The 18,614-nt window shown below is 31.2% G+C and overlaps 3 protein-coding genes across 7 annotated transcripts in view; all 3 read right to left on the reverse strand.

Annotated features, from left to right (window-relative positions):
• LOC108561583 (angiotensin-converting enzyme) overlaps positions 1 to 8,764 on the reverse strand; it is a gene marked incomplete at its 3' end in the record, with an annotated part of 10,154 nt that extends 1,390 nt beyond the window's left edge. The window contains 5 exon segments of the mRNA XM_017919583.1: positions 175 to 344; positions 399 to 688; positions 965 to 1,205; positions 1,256 to 1,414; positions 8,220 to 8,764. Of these exon segments, the coding sequence (XP_017775072.1) occupies positions 175 to 344; positions 399 to 688; positions 965 to 1,205; positions 1,256 to 1,414; positions 8,220 to 8,657 (1,298 nt within the window).
• Positions 8,765 to 11,422: 2,658 nt separating this feature from the next.
• LOC108561584 (15-hydroxyprostaglandin dehydrogenase [NAD(+)]-like) lies at positions 11,423 to 12,770 on the reverse strand. The gene is made up of 5 exons (XM_017919584.1): positions 12,662 to 12,770; positions 12,287 to 12,413; positions 12,124 to 12,230; positions 11,740 to 12,068; positions 11,423 to 11,684 (listed from the first exon to the last, which is right to left on the reverse strand). Exons 1-5 carry the CDS (start codon positions 12,755 to 12,757, stop codon positions 11,558 to 11,560), a joined length of 786 nt encoding a protein of 261 aa, XP_017775073.1. The 5' UTR covers positions 12,758 to 12,770; the 3' UTR covers positions 11,423 to 11,557.
• A 218-nt stretch (positions 12,771 to 12,988) lies between these two features.
• LOC108561585 (angiotensin-converting enzyme-like) overlaps positions 12,989 to 18,614 on the reverse strand; it is a 12,218-nt gene continuing 6,592 nt past the window's right edge. The window contains exons 1-10 of one of the 5 annotated variants that reach the window (XM_017919590.1): positions 16,802 to 16,820; positions 15,572 to 15,941; positions 15,264 to 15,519; positions 14,755 to 15,185; positions 14,514 to 14,683; positions 13,970 to 14,094; positions 13,794 to 13,915; positions 13,523 to 13,740; positions 13,155 to 13,471; positions 12,989 to 13,103 (exon numbers count right to left, since the gene is read on the reverse strand). In XM_017919590.1, the coding sequence (XP_017775079.1) occupies positions 13,060 to 13,103; positions 13,155 to 13,471; positions 13,523 to 13,740; positions 13,794 to 13,915; positions 13,970 to 14,094; positions 14,514 to 14,683; positions 14,755 to 15,185; positions 15,264 to 15,519; positions 15,572 to 15,775 (1,887 nt within the window). In that variant the 5' untranslated portion in view covers positions 15,776 to 15,941; positions 16,802 to 16,820 and the 3' untranslated portion in view covers positions 12,989 to 13,059. Of the gene's footprint in view, positions 13,104 to 13,154; positions 13,472 to 13,522; positions 13,741 to 13,793; positions 13,916 to 13,969; positions 14,095 to 14,513; positions 14,684 to 14,754; positions 15,186 to 15,263; positions 15,520 to 15,571; positions 16,202 to 16,238; positions 16,339 to 16,801; positions 16,821 to 18,614 lie in introns of those variants that run through there. The other 4 variants (XM_017919589.1, XM_017919587.1, XM_017919588.1 and 1 more) reach the window with 4 other exon arrangements.

An 18,614-nucleotide genomic window follows, 5' to 3' on the forward strand; every position in this document is an offset into this window, starting at 1 on the left:
ACTTTTCTCTATTTTTATTTGTATTTACTGTAAATGTATTGTTTCTAGTTTTAATAAATTTAGATTAATGATATAGATTTGTAATTATATTCATGTATTAAAGTAAATTTAGTAATATTACTTTCATTTGAGGTAGTTTTTAACTGATTCAAGTATGCTTATACTACTAAATACCTAAAATCTCTGCTATTGCAGAAATCCCAAGCGGAAGGTTGGCAAATAACGACACGATCTGTGGGCTCTTCTAGGATTGAGCTGGCCCAGAAATCAATCGGCAGTGCGGTCATGTTCATGGACACGAAGAAGTCTTCGGCTAATCTAAAGATATCGATAGGAGCGTAACCCTAAGAAAAAGACGATAAAAAAAAAGTAACAATCAGAAGCAGTAAAACGTATACCTGTTTCTCCATTTCCGGTGTCACATCCAGATACTCACGACCCGGATACGGTTGCGTAATTTCGAAGATGTTCGTCCACGATTGCGCCCACATATTTCCCAAAATGTGAGCGGGAAGAGGCGCCTGCCTGTTGATCTTATCCGGCCCGTAAAAATCCCTCAGACGACGTCTCACGTACGCGTGAAGAAGTTCATACAAAGGCTTGACCTCCTCCCAGACATCCTCCAATTCCAAGTTGAGCGAAGACGATTCGAACGGGAAGTTCCAGTACTCCGCCGTATCAGTAAAATCTGCAGGAAAACCGGAATCATTAGAAAGCTCAATTGCGATCAGCAAATACAGTCGGATTACGTAATAACGACACGCGGACGTATCTGCAAATTAGTTTCTGTTTTTTTTTTGTAACTAAATTCAGCGTCTTTATGCCGTTGAGGAAGCGATCGAAGAAAGTCTGAACATGTGTCGAAACACAACAATTTTTTTTCGTTATTTAATCGAATCTAATGTGGAAATCCGATGATAAACCACTTTCTACTAATCGGAAATATAATAATTGTGTGAATTACTGTTGAGACGTGATGCTTCGTTGGAGAGGGTGACCAGCTGCTCGAAGGAGTCTTTGATGTGTTGCCCGGTGTTCCTCCTCCACTCCGTCCACACGTATTGGAGTTCATCCCAATTTCTGCTTGTAGCCATGGTGTGGGTCAAGTCCGGTTGCAGCCTTAAGCCGCATCGGAAAGGCTCGTTTTGGGCGCAGATCGAAGCCTGATTGTATATTGACAACATGTCGTTGATCAATCGATTATACTGAAATCAATCAATTAACTAAAACTCTTCCAATTACTTGAATTAAATACTCTATCCAATTGATCCGGGGCTAAAGCCGCGGGTCCCACAACGGACATGAACCGGATCTGCCTGTAGGTCATTATATCCGGGATGTTGCTGTTCCTCACTTTGGAGAAGAGCTCCCAAATCCCGTGCTGGAAATCGGAATACAGCTGTTGCGCATTCAGCTACAACAACAACAAAATATTAATAATTTTATAAACGCATATAAACATACAAAACTAATGACTAATAATAAGGAACAACAATGCACATGAATTTGCAGCACGCAACGAAATCCGGATGATTCATTGATAAAAAAAAAACTTCCATCTAAGAAACGAAATGAGTTTAGATGCATTATTCATTAATGCATCGTTATATAATCGCATCAACATGAGATTTTTTTTTAGCCTTGAAGGAAAAAAACGTTTGTTGGTCCTCTTGTTACTTCTTCTGAGTAAAGGTGTGTGGAATACGATGATGATAATATAAAATAAAAATGCAGTTAATTACTTAACACCTAATGGATCGTGATAATCTTGTTATTTCTAAAAATCCGAACAATAGATTCGCATTACTTCGCTCACCTGATGGCCTCTTTGCCCTTGATCTCTCATGGACACACCATCATAAATCGTTGCATATATACGGTTTTAGAAAAAAATATTCGCTAAGGTTTATATTAAAATTGCAACGTGAGGCCGGATATTATTTATACTCGATGTTCACAATGAAATTGTTGCAATTTTTCATTGAAATAATCATATATTTTACATATTTGATGCAATCACATATATTCTTATATAATATCAAGTTTATCATAAAAAAAAGTTTCTATTTTGTTGTTAAATTACTTGTAAATAAATACTTCTAATTATTGCATAAAATTTTCTGAAATTTATATGTTCTTATAGGAATCAATTGATTATTAAATTCCATTATTCAAACGATTCCGAAAATGGTGTACAAATATTATGATTTATTATATATATTATTTCTATTTATAAAAATCCTTGTCATAAAAGAAGCGTTACTCTTTTGTTGTTAAATTATTTGTAAATGAAATAACATAAATATATAATTTCTTAATTAACAGGTTTACTGACATTAAAAATAACCAAATAATTTGAAAACATTCAAAAATTGTAATAAAAATTAACTAAAAAGACGTTTTTTCCAAAATGTTATTTCCATATAAAAATATTTTTAAAAATTAAGAAATATTGTTTAAAAATTTCAATCTTCTGTTTGTGTAAATAAAACAAAGTCAGTTTTTTAAGTGAAATTGAAGCAAATAAAGAAATTATATTCAAAAATCGTTGGATTTTCTTTAAAAAACAATTTTAAAATTTGTGTAAAATGAAAGCAACGTATATATTTATATAATAATAAATTTCCGAAATTTCCCAATGAAAATATTGAAGTTTCTTTGCATTTATTTATAATAGAGTAATACAAGATGTGTTTGGTAGAAAATTGAAGGAAATTGGAGAATACAGAATTTTTCATAAATTGCTTTGAAATAATCGATTTTAACAGCAAAAATGTAAATTTGTAAATGACAAATTTCTGAAATTTCCCAATGAAAATATTGAAGTTTCTTTGCATTTCTTTAAAATAGAGTAATACAAGATGTGTTTGGTAGAAAATTAAAGGAAATTGGAGAATACGGAATTTATCAAAAATTAATTTGAAAAAATCGATTTTAATAGTAAAAATATGAATTTGAAAGTAATAAATTTCAGAAATTTCTCAATGAAAATATGGAAGTTTCTTTGCGTTTCTTTATAATAGAGTAATCGAAGATGTGTATGGTAGATAATTGAAGGAAATTGGAGAATACAAAATTTTTCATAAATTGGTTTGAAATAATCAATTTTAACAGCAAAAATGTGAATTTGAAAATAATTAATTTCTGAAATTTACTAATGAAAATATTGAAGTTTCTTTGCATTTCTTTATAATAGAGTAATACAAGATGTGTTTGGTAGATAATTGAAGGAAATTGGAGAATACAGAATTTTTCATAAATTGGTTTGAAATAATCAATTTTAACAGCAAAAATGTGAATTTGAAAATAATTAATTTCTGAAATTTACTAATGAAAAAATTGAAGTTTCTTTGCATTTTTTTATAATAGAGTAATACAAGATGTGTTTGGTAGAAAATTGAAGGAAATTGGAAAATACGGAATTTTTCATAAATTGGTTTGAAATAATCAATTTTAACAGCAAAAAAGTGAATTTGAAAATGACAAATTTCTGAAATTTCCCATTGAAAATATTGAAGTTTCTTTGCAATTCCTTATAATAGAGTAATACAAGAAATATTGTTTAAAAATTTCAATCTTCTGTTTGTGTAAATAAAACAAAGTCAGTTTTTTAAGTGAAATTGTAGCAAATAAAGAAATTACATTCAAAAATCGTTGGATATTCTTTAAAAAAACATTTTTAAAATTTGTGTAAAATGAAAGCAACGTATATATTTATGTAAATTTATGAAGTAAAGAAATAGATAAATCATATTCAACAGTCGTTGGATAAACAAGAAATAATGTTAATGTACGCTTATTTAATTACAGTCCATTTGTTCTTCGTAAACCGATAATTTTCCTATTTTAATAACCATTAATTCCTTATGTAAATTCATGTAAAATTGCGTACGGACACAACAATTAAGTACTAAATTACAGCCCGTTTTCACAAGAAGTGACAATACGAGAACAATTAATGCATACGTAAAAAAAATAACTTATTATTGAAACAAATTAAAAAAAAACGTGTCATTAACATATGCATTTTCAGTTAATAAGGTATAATTTTCTAATTGCGAGGTAATAAAAGTGACAATTTTTATAGATATAAATTAATGTTGTTTTATTTGTTGTTAATTGTTTGTATAATCTATAGATGGATAAATGTGTGTATAAGAGATAAAAATGTGAAGGAGTCATTGGGAAATAAGGGAAGTGTGTTAAATGGTCGAAACCTGGGAACTCTTCATGGACATTCCCAGGAGTATAGAGTTCTTTCGATTATTCGCTGTGTCTTGTTGTTATTGCACACAATCGGCTACCTCATTGTGTAGGGATCGTCCGTTGCATAACTCCCAACGATTAACACTAATTGTATTAATTTATATATCTGCAAAGATTTTAACGTCACGCACCTGACTGTTTAATGTCAATGTCGTACATATATTACGTTTCATTTTTGTCTCTTTGTTTCTTCTATATATATATTTTTTTTGTGAAAGAATAAAATTTTATTTAATTGCAAATTTTTACATTCTAAATACAAGTTCAAGTTCAAATCCTTTTTTATGTAAGTAAAATTATTATATTATATAGTTGATTTCTTATTGAAAATGTATAATTTCGTTGCAATTTTTAATAATAGATTAATACAAAAATTAATTTGAAAAAATCGATTTTAATAGTAAAAATGTGAATTTGAAAATAATTAATTTCTGAAATTTCCCAATGAAAATATTGAAGTTTCTTTGCATTTGTTTCTAATAGAGTAATACAAGATGTGTTTGGTAGAAAATTTAAAGAAATTGGAGAATACGGAATTTTTCAAAAATTCATTTGAAATAATCGATTTTAACATCAAAAAAGTGAATTTGAAAATGACAAATTTCTGAAATTTCCCAATGAAAATATTGAAGTTTCTTTGCATTTCTTTATAATAGAGTAATACAAGATATGTTTGGTAGAAATTTGAAAGAAATTGGTGAATACGGAATTTTTCAAGAATTCATTTGAATAAATTGATTTTAACAGCAAAAATGTGAATTTGAAAATAATAAATTTCCGAAATTTCCCAATGAATATATTGAAGTTTCTTTACATTTCCTTATAATAGAGTTTCAAGATGTGTTTGGTAAAAAATTGAAGGAAATTGGAGAATACGGAATTTTTCTAAAATTAATTTGAAAAAATCGATTTTAACACTAAAAATGTGAATTTGAAAATAATAAATTTTCAAAATTTCTCAATGAAAATATTGAAGTTTCTTTGCGTTTCTTTATAATAGAGTAATACAAGATGTGTTTTATAGAAAATTGAAGGACATTAGAGAATACGGAATTTTTCAAAAACTAATTTGAAACAATCGATTTTAACAGCAAAAATGTGAATTTGAAAATAATAAATTTTCAAAATTTCTCAATGAAAATATTAAAGTTTCTTTGCATTTCTTTATAATAGAGTAATACAAGATGTGTTTGGTAGAAAATTGAAGAAAATTGGAGAATACGGAATTTTTCATAAATTAATTTGAAAAAATCAATTTTAATCGTAAAAATGTGAATTTGAAAATGACAAATTTCCGAAATATTCCAAAAAAAATATTGAAGTTTCTTTGCATTTATTTATAATAGAGTAATACAAGATGTGTTTGGTAGAAAATTAAAGAAAATTGGAGAATACGGAATTTTTCATAAATTGGTTTGAAATAATCAATTTTAACAGCAAAAATGTAAATTTGAAAATGACAAATTTCTGAAATTTCTCAATGAAAATATTGAAGTTCCTTCACATTTCTTTATAATAGAGTAATACAAGATGTGTTTGGTAGAAAATTAAAGAACATTAGAGAATACGAAATTTTTCAAAAAATTGTTTGAATTTGTCCATTTTAACATGAAAAATTATGCATTTGAAAATATTTAATTTCTGATTTTTTACAATGAAAATGTTGAGATTTCCTTGCAATTCCTAATAATAGAGTAATTCAAGATGTATCTGGTAGAAAATTGAAGAACATTAGAGAATACGGAATTTTTCAAAAATTCATTTGAAATAATTGATTTTAACATCAAAAAAGTGAATTTGAAAATGACAAATTTCTGAAATTTCCCAATGAAAATATTGAAGTTTCTTTGCGTTTCCTTATAATAGAGTAATAGAAGATGTGTTTGGTAGAAAATTGAAGGAAATTGGAGAATACGGTATTTTTCAAAAATTCATTTGAAATAATCGATTTTAAGAGTTAAAATGTGAATTTGAAAATAACAAATTTCCGAAATTTCCTAATCAATATATTTAAGTTTCTTTGTAATTCTTAATAATAGAGTAATACAGGGTATGTTTGATAGAAAATTGAAGAAAATTAATTTATTTCGTTTGTTATTAAACAAATTAAACTAAATGTATGTTAAATAAAACATTTCGGTATTTGGAATAATCGTTTGTAAACAGATAGTAAAATATGCAAAGTACATAAGGGCGTCAAGTTGCGTAAATCGTTCCGAACATAGAGGCACGTTCCATTCGTAAAATATGCTTTACGCAAGGATATATGCCTTATAATTGGATTACGTGTTTTGCAGCGTGAAAAACGGGGCCGGTCTTGAACTGCGCTTCATGAGTTTTATTTTTTCTTTTTCGTCAAAGATCAAACTTGACCTCATTCTCTTGACGAAATGCTGATGTATAGGCATAGAGAAATAGAGAGAACAATGGGTTTTTTCGCGTATGTGGAAGGTCCCAATGTCATCGTCTGGTGGATGGTATCATCCGACCAAATGGTTGTTCCGTCAAGCCTGACACGTTCCTCGCGATAATAGCTAATGCACTTTACCTTTTGACGATGTCCCATTTACTTAGTTGCTGCACGCTTTAAGCGAATTCACTTCTGTTTGTCGAGTAAATAATATAATTGAACTGCGGTTTACGTAACGCGCGCTAAATTCTTACATTAACTCTCATCTCGTTTTTCCTTTTTAATCGATCTTTTTTTACCCTTAAATTAGTCATGTTTCATACAACAAAATATGAGATTTTTTTTTATATTTCCCAATGAAAATGTTTAAATTTCTTTACAATTCTTAATAATAGAATAATTCAAGATGTGTTTGGTAGAAAATTGAAGAAAATTAGAGAATACGGAATTTTTCAAAAATGTGTTTGAAATAGTCAATTTTTACATGAAAAATTATGCATTTAAAAATATTTAATTTCTGACTTTTTACAATGAAAATGTTTACATTTCTTTGCAGTTCTTAATATTAGAGTAATTCAAGATGTATTTGGTAAAAAATTGAAGAACATTAGAGAATACGGAATTTTTCAAAAATTTGTTTGAAATTGTCCATTTTAACATGAAAAATTATGGATTTGAAAATGTTTAATTTCTGACTTTTTACAATGAAAATGTTTAGATTTCTTTGCAATTCTTAATAATAGAGTAATTCAAGATATGTTTGGTAGAAAATTGAATGCAATTAGAGAATATGGAATTTTTCAAAAGTGTGTTTGAAATTGCCCATTTTAACATGAATATTTATGAATTTGAAAATATTCAATTTCTGACTTTTTGCAATGAAAATGTTTAGATTTCTTTGCAATGCTTAATAATAGAGTAATTCAAAATATGTTTGGTAGAAAATTGAAGAAACTTACAGAATACGGAATTAGTTTGAAATAATCGCTTTTAACCATAAGAATGTGGTTAAAATTTGAGAATACTTTCGGTAATAAATCTAGAAAATCATTTATTAACAAATAAAGTAAACTATATTATTGTTAAAGTTATTTTTAGACCATTATCCGCGTTTGTTTACAAACTTTACATAACTAAAGCAAACTCTATTATTTCTGAACTGATTCCAATCAAAATATGCATTAATTTCCAAGAAAAACAATAACGCCACAATAAAATTATACAAGATTTGCATATAATCTCTGCAGTTCTTTTTACATATATTTATTACTATATCACGCAGATTTTTTTCTCTATCTCTCCTCCATTCGTGCCAAGATTATTAAACGCAATTACGTTCAGCATTGAACCAAATGCATCTCAACACTAAAAGCCACCAGAACTTAGTTAATAAATTTAATTGAAGAGTTATTAGAGTGTTGCAAACGGTAATAAAAAAAAAAAGAATCGTACACGCATTGAAAAATTGAGAAAAAATCTCGTAGATGCTCAGACAATAAGTAGGAAATCGGTTACGTGCACTTTCATTGTTTTTTACACTCACCGCTTCGAGTTGGGTAACTTGATTGACGTTCGTCTCGAAATTCCATTGGGCCGCAACGTTGCTGGTGCATTGCTGAGAGGCCTGAAGATCCAAAGCCTGAAGCAACTGACGGATGTCACCGTTGTAGCTGTACCCATCCTCGTTGTTCCTTCTGTTTTCATTGTTGTTATCATTGTTGTTGTTGTTTTGCTGGGGGATGTTGGGATTGGAGTTGTAATTTAGGTTGCGATCGTAGATGGGATTTCGATCGTAGGTGTCCCGATCGTAATTGGGATTCCTGTCGTAATTGTAATTCGTGTAATCTACGCTCGGATTCTGGGGTTGCTGCTGCTGTTGCTGTTGCTGCTGATCGTACTGGGGTAAATCTAGCTGCGGTACGGACATTCCTCCAGCGAAGAACGCTACCACGATGAGGGTCTTCTTCGGGAAATCGCACATTTCTTCTGCTTCTGCTTCGAAAAACCGTGCAAGACCACTCTGATTAGAGCCGTGCGTTTGACTAACGAGTGCGGTGCGATTTTTTTGTTATTTATTCGTTTGCTCAGTTTTTGAACTGAAATATATACGTATGTAGAGAGAAAAAAAAAATTTAGATACGTGAGTTCCCACGTAGTGGGAGGAGGTGGGTCTCCGATGTGTCTATTTACCTTGCCCCGTGTGCATGTGTGTTATTGTCGTCGTCGTCGTCGCTTTCACGCAACCGGCAATTGTTTCATGCAGAATATGCTAATTGAGCTGCTCCTTCGCTGTCCTTTGTTATGTTTCAATCTTCACTTTTACACTTACACTTTTATTAGTTTCTCGATGGAAATTAAACGCACCTAATTACTCTAATTACTTCAAAAAAATATATTATTCATTCAAGGAATTAAGCTTTACACAACCATAGCTTACCTTGGTAGGAACATTAATCCATTAACCTTAATCCACATTTACTTTAGTACCAGCGTTCTTATCAACTGTCATTAGTAACATAGCAATTATAACGAGTTATTAGTAACTTAGCAACAGTAAAACGTCTTTAGTTACAAATGTACCATCCTTAGCAACTACTATTGGTAGTATAGCAACTAAAACGCGTCCTTGGAAACAATGGTATAAGTACTCAGAAAATGGGATTAGTATTATATTTAGTAGGAAGACTGTTATTAGTATCATAGCAACCGCAAAGTTATCTTGGATATAAGGATTAGTAACATAGCAATCGCAGATCGTCTTTAGTAACAGCGGTTGCGTTCTGACAACCAAAAAGCGTCTTTAATAACTACCCAAAGATGTACAACAATTATGTCTTTTCTGTGTTTGTTAAGCTTTACATAACCATAGCATACCTTGATAGGAACATTAATCCATTAACCTTAATCCACATTTACTTTAGTACCAGCGTTCTTATCAACTGTCATTAGTAACATAGCAATTATAACGAGTTATTAGTAACTTAGCAAGAGCAAAAGGTCTTTAGTTACAAATGTACCATCCTTAGCAACTTCTATTGGTAGTATAGCAACTAAAACGCGTCCTTAGAAACAATGATATAAGTACTCAGAAAATGGGATTAGTATTATATTTAGTAGGAAGACTATTATTGGTAGCATAGCAACCGCAAAGTTATCTTGGATACAAGGATCAGTAACATAGCAATCGCAGATCGTCCTTAGTAACAGCGGTTGCGTTCTTGACAACCAAAAAGCAACTTTAATAACTACCCAAAGATGTCTATTCTGTGTTTATTAAGCTTTACATAACCATAGCTTACCTTGATAGGAACATTAATCCATTAACCTTAATCCACATTTACTTTAGTACCAGCGTTCTTATCAACTGTCATTAGTACCATAGCAACTGTACATAGCAACGACTTATTAGTAACATATCAATAACAAAACGTCTTTAGTTACAATTGTACCATCCTTAACAACTACTATTGGTAGTATAGCAACTAAAACGCGTCCTTAGAAACAATGGTATAGTACTCAGAAAATGGGATTAGTATTATATTTAGTAGGAAGACTGTTATTAGTATCATAGCAACTGCAAAGTTATCTTGGATACAAGGATTAGTAACATAGCAATCGCAGATCGTCCTTAGTAACAGCGGTTGCGTTCTTGACAACCAAAAAGCGTCTTTAGTAACTACCCAAAGATGTACAACAATTATGTCTTTTCTGTGTTTATTTGTAAATAAATACTTTTATGATAAAAAAAGGAAATTTTTGTAACATTTTCATTGAAATATTATTAATTTCACACCAATTTCAATTAATAGTTTAAAATGATCATTAAAAAATGAATTTACATAAATTTATTTATATAATTCTTAAATTTTGTTTGTTGTTGTTGTTATTGTTGCAAGCGAGAGGTCAAAGTAATAAAAACATTAATCTTGTTACAAAATTTGTGTGTGTGTGACAAGAATATGGATTTTTATGTGGTTAAGAAATTTTCCTCTAAAAACGTGTTTGTTTTATTTTTGATGTTATTATTTAAATTTAATAATTATTTACATCAAATTATTTCATTAATTCCATATTGGTATTAAAAATTTTCTTAGCGTAATTTACTTGAAAATCATGTTTAATCATCATTAAATTATTTCTACTTATTTCTCAAATTTAGCAACTAAAAGTGAGTCAAGTTTTTTTTGACTCATCAGATTAGTAACAACAACAACAACAGTAATTAGTTTAATTTCTACAAAATTCTCTCGAAAAGAAAACACGCATTTCTTCGACTTACTTCAAGTTAACGATTCATTTCTTAAATGTAATAATTACGCGAGTTCACTCATCTAATTGCATAAAGTTTAAATGAATCGATTCAGGAAATGATTCACAATATTACACGTGCGGAATTGCTACTTTATACAAATATAAAAAACAGCACCAACAAACAATATTTGCGGTTTTGCAGCATGCAACACTTTGATTCGGTTAAATAATCGTTGAAATTACGTTGACAAATCAATTTAGCAGACGTTCGTGCAATCGATAATTTTTAAGTTAATTAGCAAACAACTTTATTGCAGTTTCAGTCTGTTTGTAGATTTGCAATTAGTGGTTTTAATTTTTGATATTCTCATGACTAATTAAACGTATTGACTTGAATAATTTCAAATTATATTAAATTTTAATAAAATGTAGATAATGTTGTGATTCAAATTAAAGTGGTAATTGCATTATTTTCTAATTAATTTAATTGGATCGGGTACATGTGTGCGAACAAAGAGTAAACATAATTATTGGCTAAATTACGCAATTCACGTACTTCCAAACTGAGAAAAATCCTATTTGTGTGCATAAACTATTACAGAAATTACAAAATATCAATGCTTTTTTTTTTTACAAGATTTCTCCAAGAACCGGAAATTTAACAACCGTCGCCGGTTTATCCTTCTCCGAGAACCAAACGGATCCGTTCTCTCCTTGCGTGATGCTGAGGATCATAGCCTTGGCTGCAGATTCGCACCTAAAAAATGGTCTCCTTTTAATTGAGCATCGAAACTAAACAGTAAAATTCTTACGTTTGCATCGAAGCCAGGACTTGCTGATGGAACGGATTGTACAGATCCATGTAGTTCTTCGGCGCACGGAAATGATGGGACATCGGTGTATCAGTCACGGTTCCGCAAACCGTAACAATCCTGACCTTATGGGTTGCGTAATGTTCCGGCCTTCCCAGACTCCTCGTGATCGCCACCAAACCGTGCTTGCTGGCGCTGTAAGCCGGAAGAACGTTCACAGGATTGATACCGGAAACGGAAGCGGAATTGAAGAGAACCGCATCCTCTCCGCTCTTGTACTTGGGCAGATATTTATCCACGGCTAAGTAAAGAAGTTTCAAAGCTCCGATCTGCAAGAATCGAAGCAATCAAGACGTAATCAAGTTAATCGATGGATGAATTTACTAAATTGACGTCGATGGTGTTAACGAAATCGATTTCGTCAAGCACGCCGGCGTTTCCGATCACGATGTCCAGATTCTTGTACACGTCTACAGTCTTCTGCATCGCATCTGCACGAACAATAATAGTTACAAATTTTTCAAAAATTCCGTTTGAGAATACAAACCGTCCAATTCCTTCGTGCTCCTCGCATCCGCTTTGATGAACATCGTTTTGTTCGGTCCAAATTCCGAGGCTACTTCCTCCTGGAACTTCTCGGCCAAGCTATCATCAATGTCTGTTATCACAACAGCCTACGATAAAAAAAAATACTTCAAATAAAATAATAGATAAAAAAAAATTACAAAACTACAGATTGCTCAAAAATTAGTGAATTAATAAATAATTGCATAAACAACATAATAAATCTAATGCAAAGGTTTTAAACCTTTAATTTAACTTATTATTAATGAGTGCGTTTAATTAACTTTAATTATTTAGATTTCCTAAAGAGATTTTTTTTTGTATTTGAAAGTTTTTTTTTTCCTTTAGTAATTATTACCTTGGCTTTGCATTTGAGCAGTTCCTTAACGTAGGCCCTACCTATACCGCCGAGGCCTCCCGTGATGAAAGCAACTTTCCCTTCGATGTCGAACATGGCTCGCTCTGATCTGAACTGGAGCTGATATCAAAAGTGCTCTGATTTTATTTGTAACCGTAATAATACTACTACTTTTTTTTTTCGTTACGTTTTCATCGCCGATCTTTGATCTCGACAGGTAAATAATATAACGGGTCGTGGAAATACAAAATGTATGCAGATAATTATAGAGAAATGAACGGTTGTAAATATTGGATAAGTTGAGGGAAATTAAATAAAAGAAAATTATAAATTAAAGAAATTTTAATCTAAATCTACAGTTGGGGTAGCGCAATAATTCGGTCATTCCAATGATTCGGTCATTCCTCTGACGGTTTGTTGTCGTTCCTCGAACTGCTGCAAACTGTAAAATTTCCATTTAATTTTGATGATTAAAATGAATTAAAAAATAAACCTCTTTTGCTCGGCTCCCAACCAATGAAAACTCCGTTCTTTTTGTTCTCAGCCTCGAGCCAATCCTGAAGAGGTTTGAAGTAATCCAAGATTCCGCTTGCGTCCATATTCCTTTGTCCGGTTACGACTTCCATCGCGTCTTGCCATGGACGGGAAGCGCCCATTTGCAACATTTTCCCTAAAACGTTTCCGGCTTCAGTGCTCTGATAGATGTCGCACTCGTGCAGAGGTTTGCTCGGATCGTTCGGCACGTATTCGCCTGCTTTGATGCACAAAGCTCTGTGAAATTGGAATTGAATGACGTAGCTCACGAAATATCTGCAATAATTTGTTTTAAAAAAATTGAAATTCGTTTACAGAAATCGTTACCTAATGTACGGAACGTTAGCAACGATATGATACTTCGAAGCGGGATCGAAGTCATCTTCGCTTCTATCCAAAGGAGGCTCGATTCCTTGATAATCCTCCACCAATTTCCACCACTTGCAGTTGTAATCCTGAGATGGAATATCGTTGGAGAAGACGCCCCAACGCCACAAATCCATGACGTAGGCGAACGGCAAAAAGGTAATTTTACTCAAACCGTTCTGCAAACAAATAAATCTTAAGTAATTCATTCATTAAAATCTTAAGTAATTACAAAGTAAAGGTTGTTTAAATCGGATTCTGGGTCGTCTTCGCCGGAAGCCAAACCAATTTTCTTCAGATGTTTCGACGTCCTCACTGATAACGCGATCACATCGCCGATAGCTTCATGAAAACCTGAAGAAATAAACAAAATTATTAAGTGATTTTATTTATACAGGTTTTCTTTACCTTCGTTAGCGCCTCCTCTGTAAATTGCCGGTTGATGTGCGTACTGCAAGAAATACTCGATGTGTCCCATTTCGTGATGGGCCACAAACAGATCTTCCTCCTTCACTTGCGTGCATTGTTTAATTCTGTAATTTTACAATAAATTTTGGTAATTATTTGTCAGTCAATACATTTTAATTTTCAATTGATTAGTGGCAACATTGTCAATATTTTTTAGCCAAAATTCTTATGATTACTTTATCAAGAAATCGTGTTCTATTGAAAGTATGATTATAAATATAAAAAGAGGATATCTACAATTACCATTAACTCATATTTAATTGTTAAAAAAAAGTCCAATTTTGAAAAATTGTAAAAAGTATTTATGCGATAAGATTTTATAGTAAAATTATTTTAATTACTTTATCTCTGATATATCTTACTAAAATTACAAAGTAACTCATTCTTTAGATTATTTAATTGTGAAATGCAAAAGATTAAGTAAATTTCTTTGAAATTCTAGCAATAATTAGTTAATAATTGATTAGAAAAGTATGAAGATTACCTGAAATTTTTACCATCGAAAAAGTCCATAGCAGAAGCATGACAAACAACTTCACGATCCGTCGGTTTCTGCAACATCGATTCCTCCCAAAACTGCGGAGGCATTGCGGTAAGATTCAAAGAAACGAAGAACTCTTCGGCGGTTTTGAAGATTTTCAAGTAATCGTAATTCTAAAACACACAAAAAAAAATCATATACATTTAGAATTGATTTTGTTGATGGTTTAGCATTTGAAGATTACCTGCTTGATCATTTCTTCGGTGATGGACAAACTTTTCTTGTTCGGGTAAGGTTTGGACTGATCGAAAAAGTGCTCCCAAGATTGTGCCCACATGTTACCAGTGAGATGCGCAGGAATCGGACCTTTTTCTGGGACCAAATCTCCGTAAGTCTTCCTCATCTGATGCCTGACGTAAGCGTGGATCTGCAGGTATAAAGGTTTCATCTGCTTCCAAAGCATTTCGATCTGATCTTTAATATCCGCAGTGTCGTAATCGCTGAGCCAGTACTCGCTGGTGTCGGTGAAGTTGTTCAATCTTGCGGATTCGTTGTCGAGTTCAATGTGTTCTTTGTACATTTGCCTCACGTTCTGACCAACGGCTTTCCTCCACTCCACCCAAATGTGCTTCAGCTCTTCAGGGTCTTTGGACGTACGTATGATCGATTCCAAATCTACAAACATCATAGTAAAATAAGTAATTCAAGTTTGAAACATTATTTATTAATTAAAAGAAAATAAATATTTGTTACCTGGATTAAGCGCCAAATCGCACTTCTTTGAATCCTTGTAGTCGCACACTTTGGCCGTAGAGTAAAGCTCCTGCATTTCTGAAACCAATTTGGAATTCCTCTGGAACTTCTCTTCGGAAAGGATGGCTGGACCGAGGATGGAGAGCATCTTGAACTGTCTCTTGATGTCGTTATCCCTGAATCCTTGCCATTTGAACTTGATGACTTCATCCCATTGCTTCTTGAGGGACTCAGCGATTACAGTTTCCGTGTCCAACTGGTAAAAGAAGAATCTGTTAATCTTAGAGTAATCAGTATAAAGATCTTACCAGATGCTTCTTGTTGGGCTCGGTCAGATTCGTCTGGTAGTTCCATTCTGCGTTCGCGAGTCTCTGGTACTCTTCCAGACGGACGCCGTTGATGTGTTGAAGGAAAGTCCTGGCTCTCAGCTCTTCCTCCTCCAATTCCGGATCGGCGCACAAAGCCACCGTCCACAGAAGGCAGCAGACCGAGACGCACTTCCAGATCCACATACTTCAATCCGTTCCTTCTTTACGCAAAGAGAGATTGCGCGCGATCGAAACCGGCACGAACTTACCCAGGTTCAAGAATGAGAGGTGGGCCGGACGAAGGAACCGTTTTTATACTGAGATCACGAAGAAGAGGTGATCCGTGGACCGGTTGCTGGCAATGACCGGGCTACAACGAATCCGCAATAAATTAGCATAAACAACTTTCCGGTTCTCTTCTGCTGCAAATACACACACAAATGTTGTTGATTTAACAAATGTTATTATTCATTTTTTTTCGGGTTTTCTGGATGTGCGTTACCCACGCAAATCATAAAAACAAACACGATTTCTTCTTTCGCTTTACCGAAACGGACGAAGAAGAGAGAGAGAGAAAGCAGACCGATCCGAATCCGTCTCGTTGAGGTCAAGGATTAAACCCAGATAGAACTGCATTTATCAATTATACAACACACGCGAGACTTACAATTAGCGGATTTAATTAAGAAAGAAGAGAGTGGGACGTGAAGAAAACATATTGCATAGTCGCGTTTATTTCATTGATTCAGCACTTTACCAAATGTAATTAACACATCTTTGGCAGACCAATTACATACTCATTCACTTCAAACTTACTTAAACCGATAAGCAGAAACACTATCTAATAACTGTGCATGTTTTTTTCTTAAATTTATATTCAAAGAGATTAACTTTAGTCGTAATCTTATATTTAGTATTCATTCTCGGTTGCTTCCGATCACAGAATAATAAAGCTATAAACTACAATCACATTGATTTCAACCTTTTGTTTGCAAACATCCTTAATTTATGTAAATGCTGCAATTTTATTGTCTTCTACTTTCATTAAATTCAACGACAACAAATATTTATAGTTTTCACGGTCAAAAGCGTTTGCATTCTCAATATTTACTAATTTAACAAACAAATTAATTAACAAAATTTGAAGTTAGACATTAATATTTGAAGTTAGTATTTGAAAATAGAAGTTTTGTAATCCAAAGTAAATATATTTTTTTAAAAAAGACTTACCGCTTCGTGCACTAAATCTTAACTATTGTATAAGTGCAGGAAGAGAGGTATTTTTCTTTTTGAATATGGAAGAAAAGAACTTAGTATAATATTATAATGAACTCAGATATATGAGTAATAAAAATCAAGAATTGAAATTGAGAAAATTATTCAGATTGAAACAGAAAAACAACAACAATATAATAATGTATTTCAATCGTTGACTCATGGTCTCATTTATGCACTTCATGGTGTTAAATGGAATTGTAAATAATTGCTTAAAATATGTGTGTTTTAAATTATTTGCACCACAAAGAAAAATTTTAAATTATAAATATTAAAGAGATTTTAGCACATATTATATTAATTAAATGAACATTCGAAAGAGATGTAAAATTTGATGAATTTAAATAATTCGTGTTATAATCCACTAAGTTTATTAATAATTGCGTTGTTAATTTTCAAAATTGTATACATACTTGTATATTGAGTTGCCTATATATTTTTAACGCACTTTTAATTAAACATCAATTATTACTGAAATAACAATATTTTATTCTAATTATAATTAAATAATAATTCTACTTTAATTAATTAACATAATTGAATCAATGTGATGAAATAATAACTTTGAAATGTTTTTAAATTTTTATTGTTATAATATGTTTAGGTAAATAACTTGGATTCTATAATTAATCAACATTTGTATGGATTCTATAATTTAATCAACATTACATGATTATTGAGGCTATGATTTCTGAGTAATTTAAGTATATTAGAAATTGTTCTCATGAGCGCATTTTGTATGCAACCTCATATACAAATATTTGAATTTAAAGCTGGAATATATTTTAACGCACTTCTAATTAAACATCAAATATTACTGAAATAATAATAGTTTATTCTAATTATAATTAAATAATAGTTCTACTTAAATATTCGCTTAACATAATTGAATTAATGCAATGAAATAATAATTTCGAAATGTTTTTGAATTCTTATTGTTATCATAAGTTTAGGTAAATAATTTGGATTCTATAATTAATCAACATTTTTATGCTTATTACGAGTATTGAAGCTATGATTTCTGAGTAATTTAAGTATATTGTTTTGATGAGCGCATTTTGTATGCAACCTCATATACAAATATTTGAATTTAAAGCTGGATTATATTTTAACGCACTTCTAATTAAACATCAATTATTACTGAAATAACAATAGTTTATTCTAATTATAATTAAATAATAGTTCTACTTTAATATTCGCTTAACATAATTGAATTAATGTAATGAAATAATAATTTCGAAATGTTTTTGAATTATTATTGTTATGATATGTTTAGGTAAATAACTTGGATTCTATAATAAATCAACATTTGTATGTTTATTACGTGTATTGAAGCTATGATTTCTGAGTAATTTAAGTATATTGTTTTGATGAGCGCATTTTGTATGCAACCTCATATACAAATATTTTAATTTAAAGCTGGATTATATTTTAACGCACTTCTAATTAAACATCAATTATTACTGAAATAACAATAGTCCATTCTAATTATAATTAAATAATAGTTCTACTTCAATATTCGCTTAACATAATTGAATTAATGTGATGAAATAATAATTTCGAAAAGTTTTTGAATTATTATTGTTATATGTTTAGGTAAATAACTTGGATTCTATAATTAATCAAAATTTGTATGCTTATTACGAGTATTGAGGCTACGATTTCTGAGTAATTTAAGTATATTAGAAATTGTTCTGATGAGCGCATTTTGTATGCAACCTCATATACAAATATTTGAATTTAAAGCTGGATTATATTTTAACGCACT

This window comes from Nicrophorus vespilloides, unplaced genomic scaffold, assembly GCF_001412225.1.
Source record: "Nicrophorus vespilloides isolate i.1.1-1 unplaced genomic scaffold, Nicve_v1.0, whole genome shotgun sequence".
NCBI classification, from domain to species: Eukaryota; Metazoa; Arthropoda; class Insecta; order Coleoptera; family Silphidae; genus Nicrophorus; species Nicrophorus vespilloides.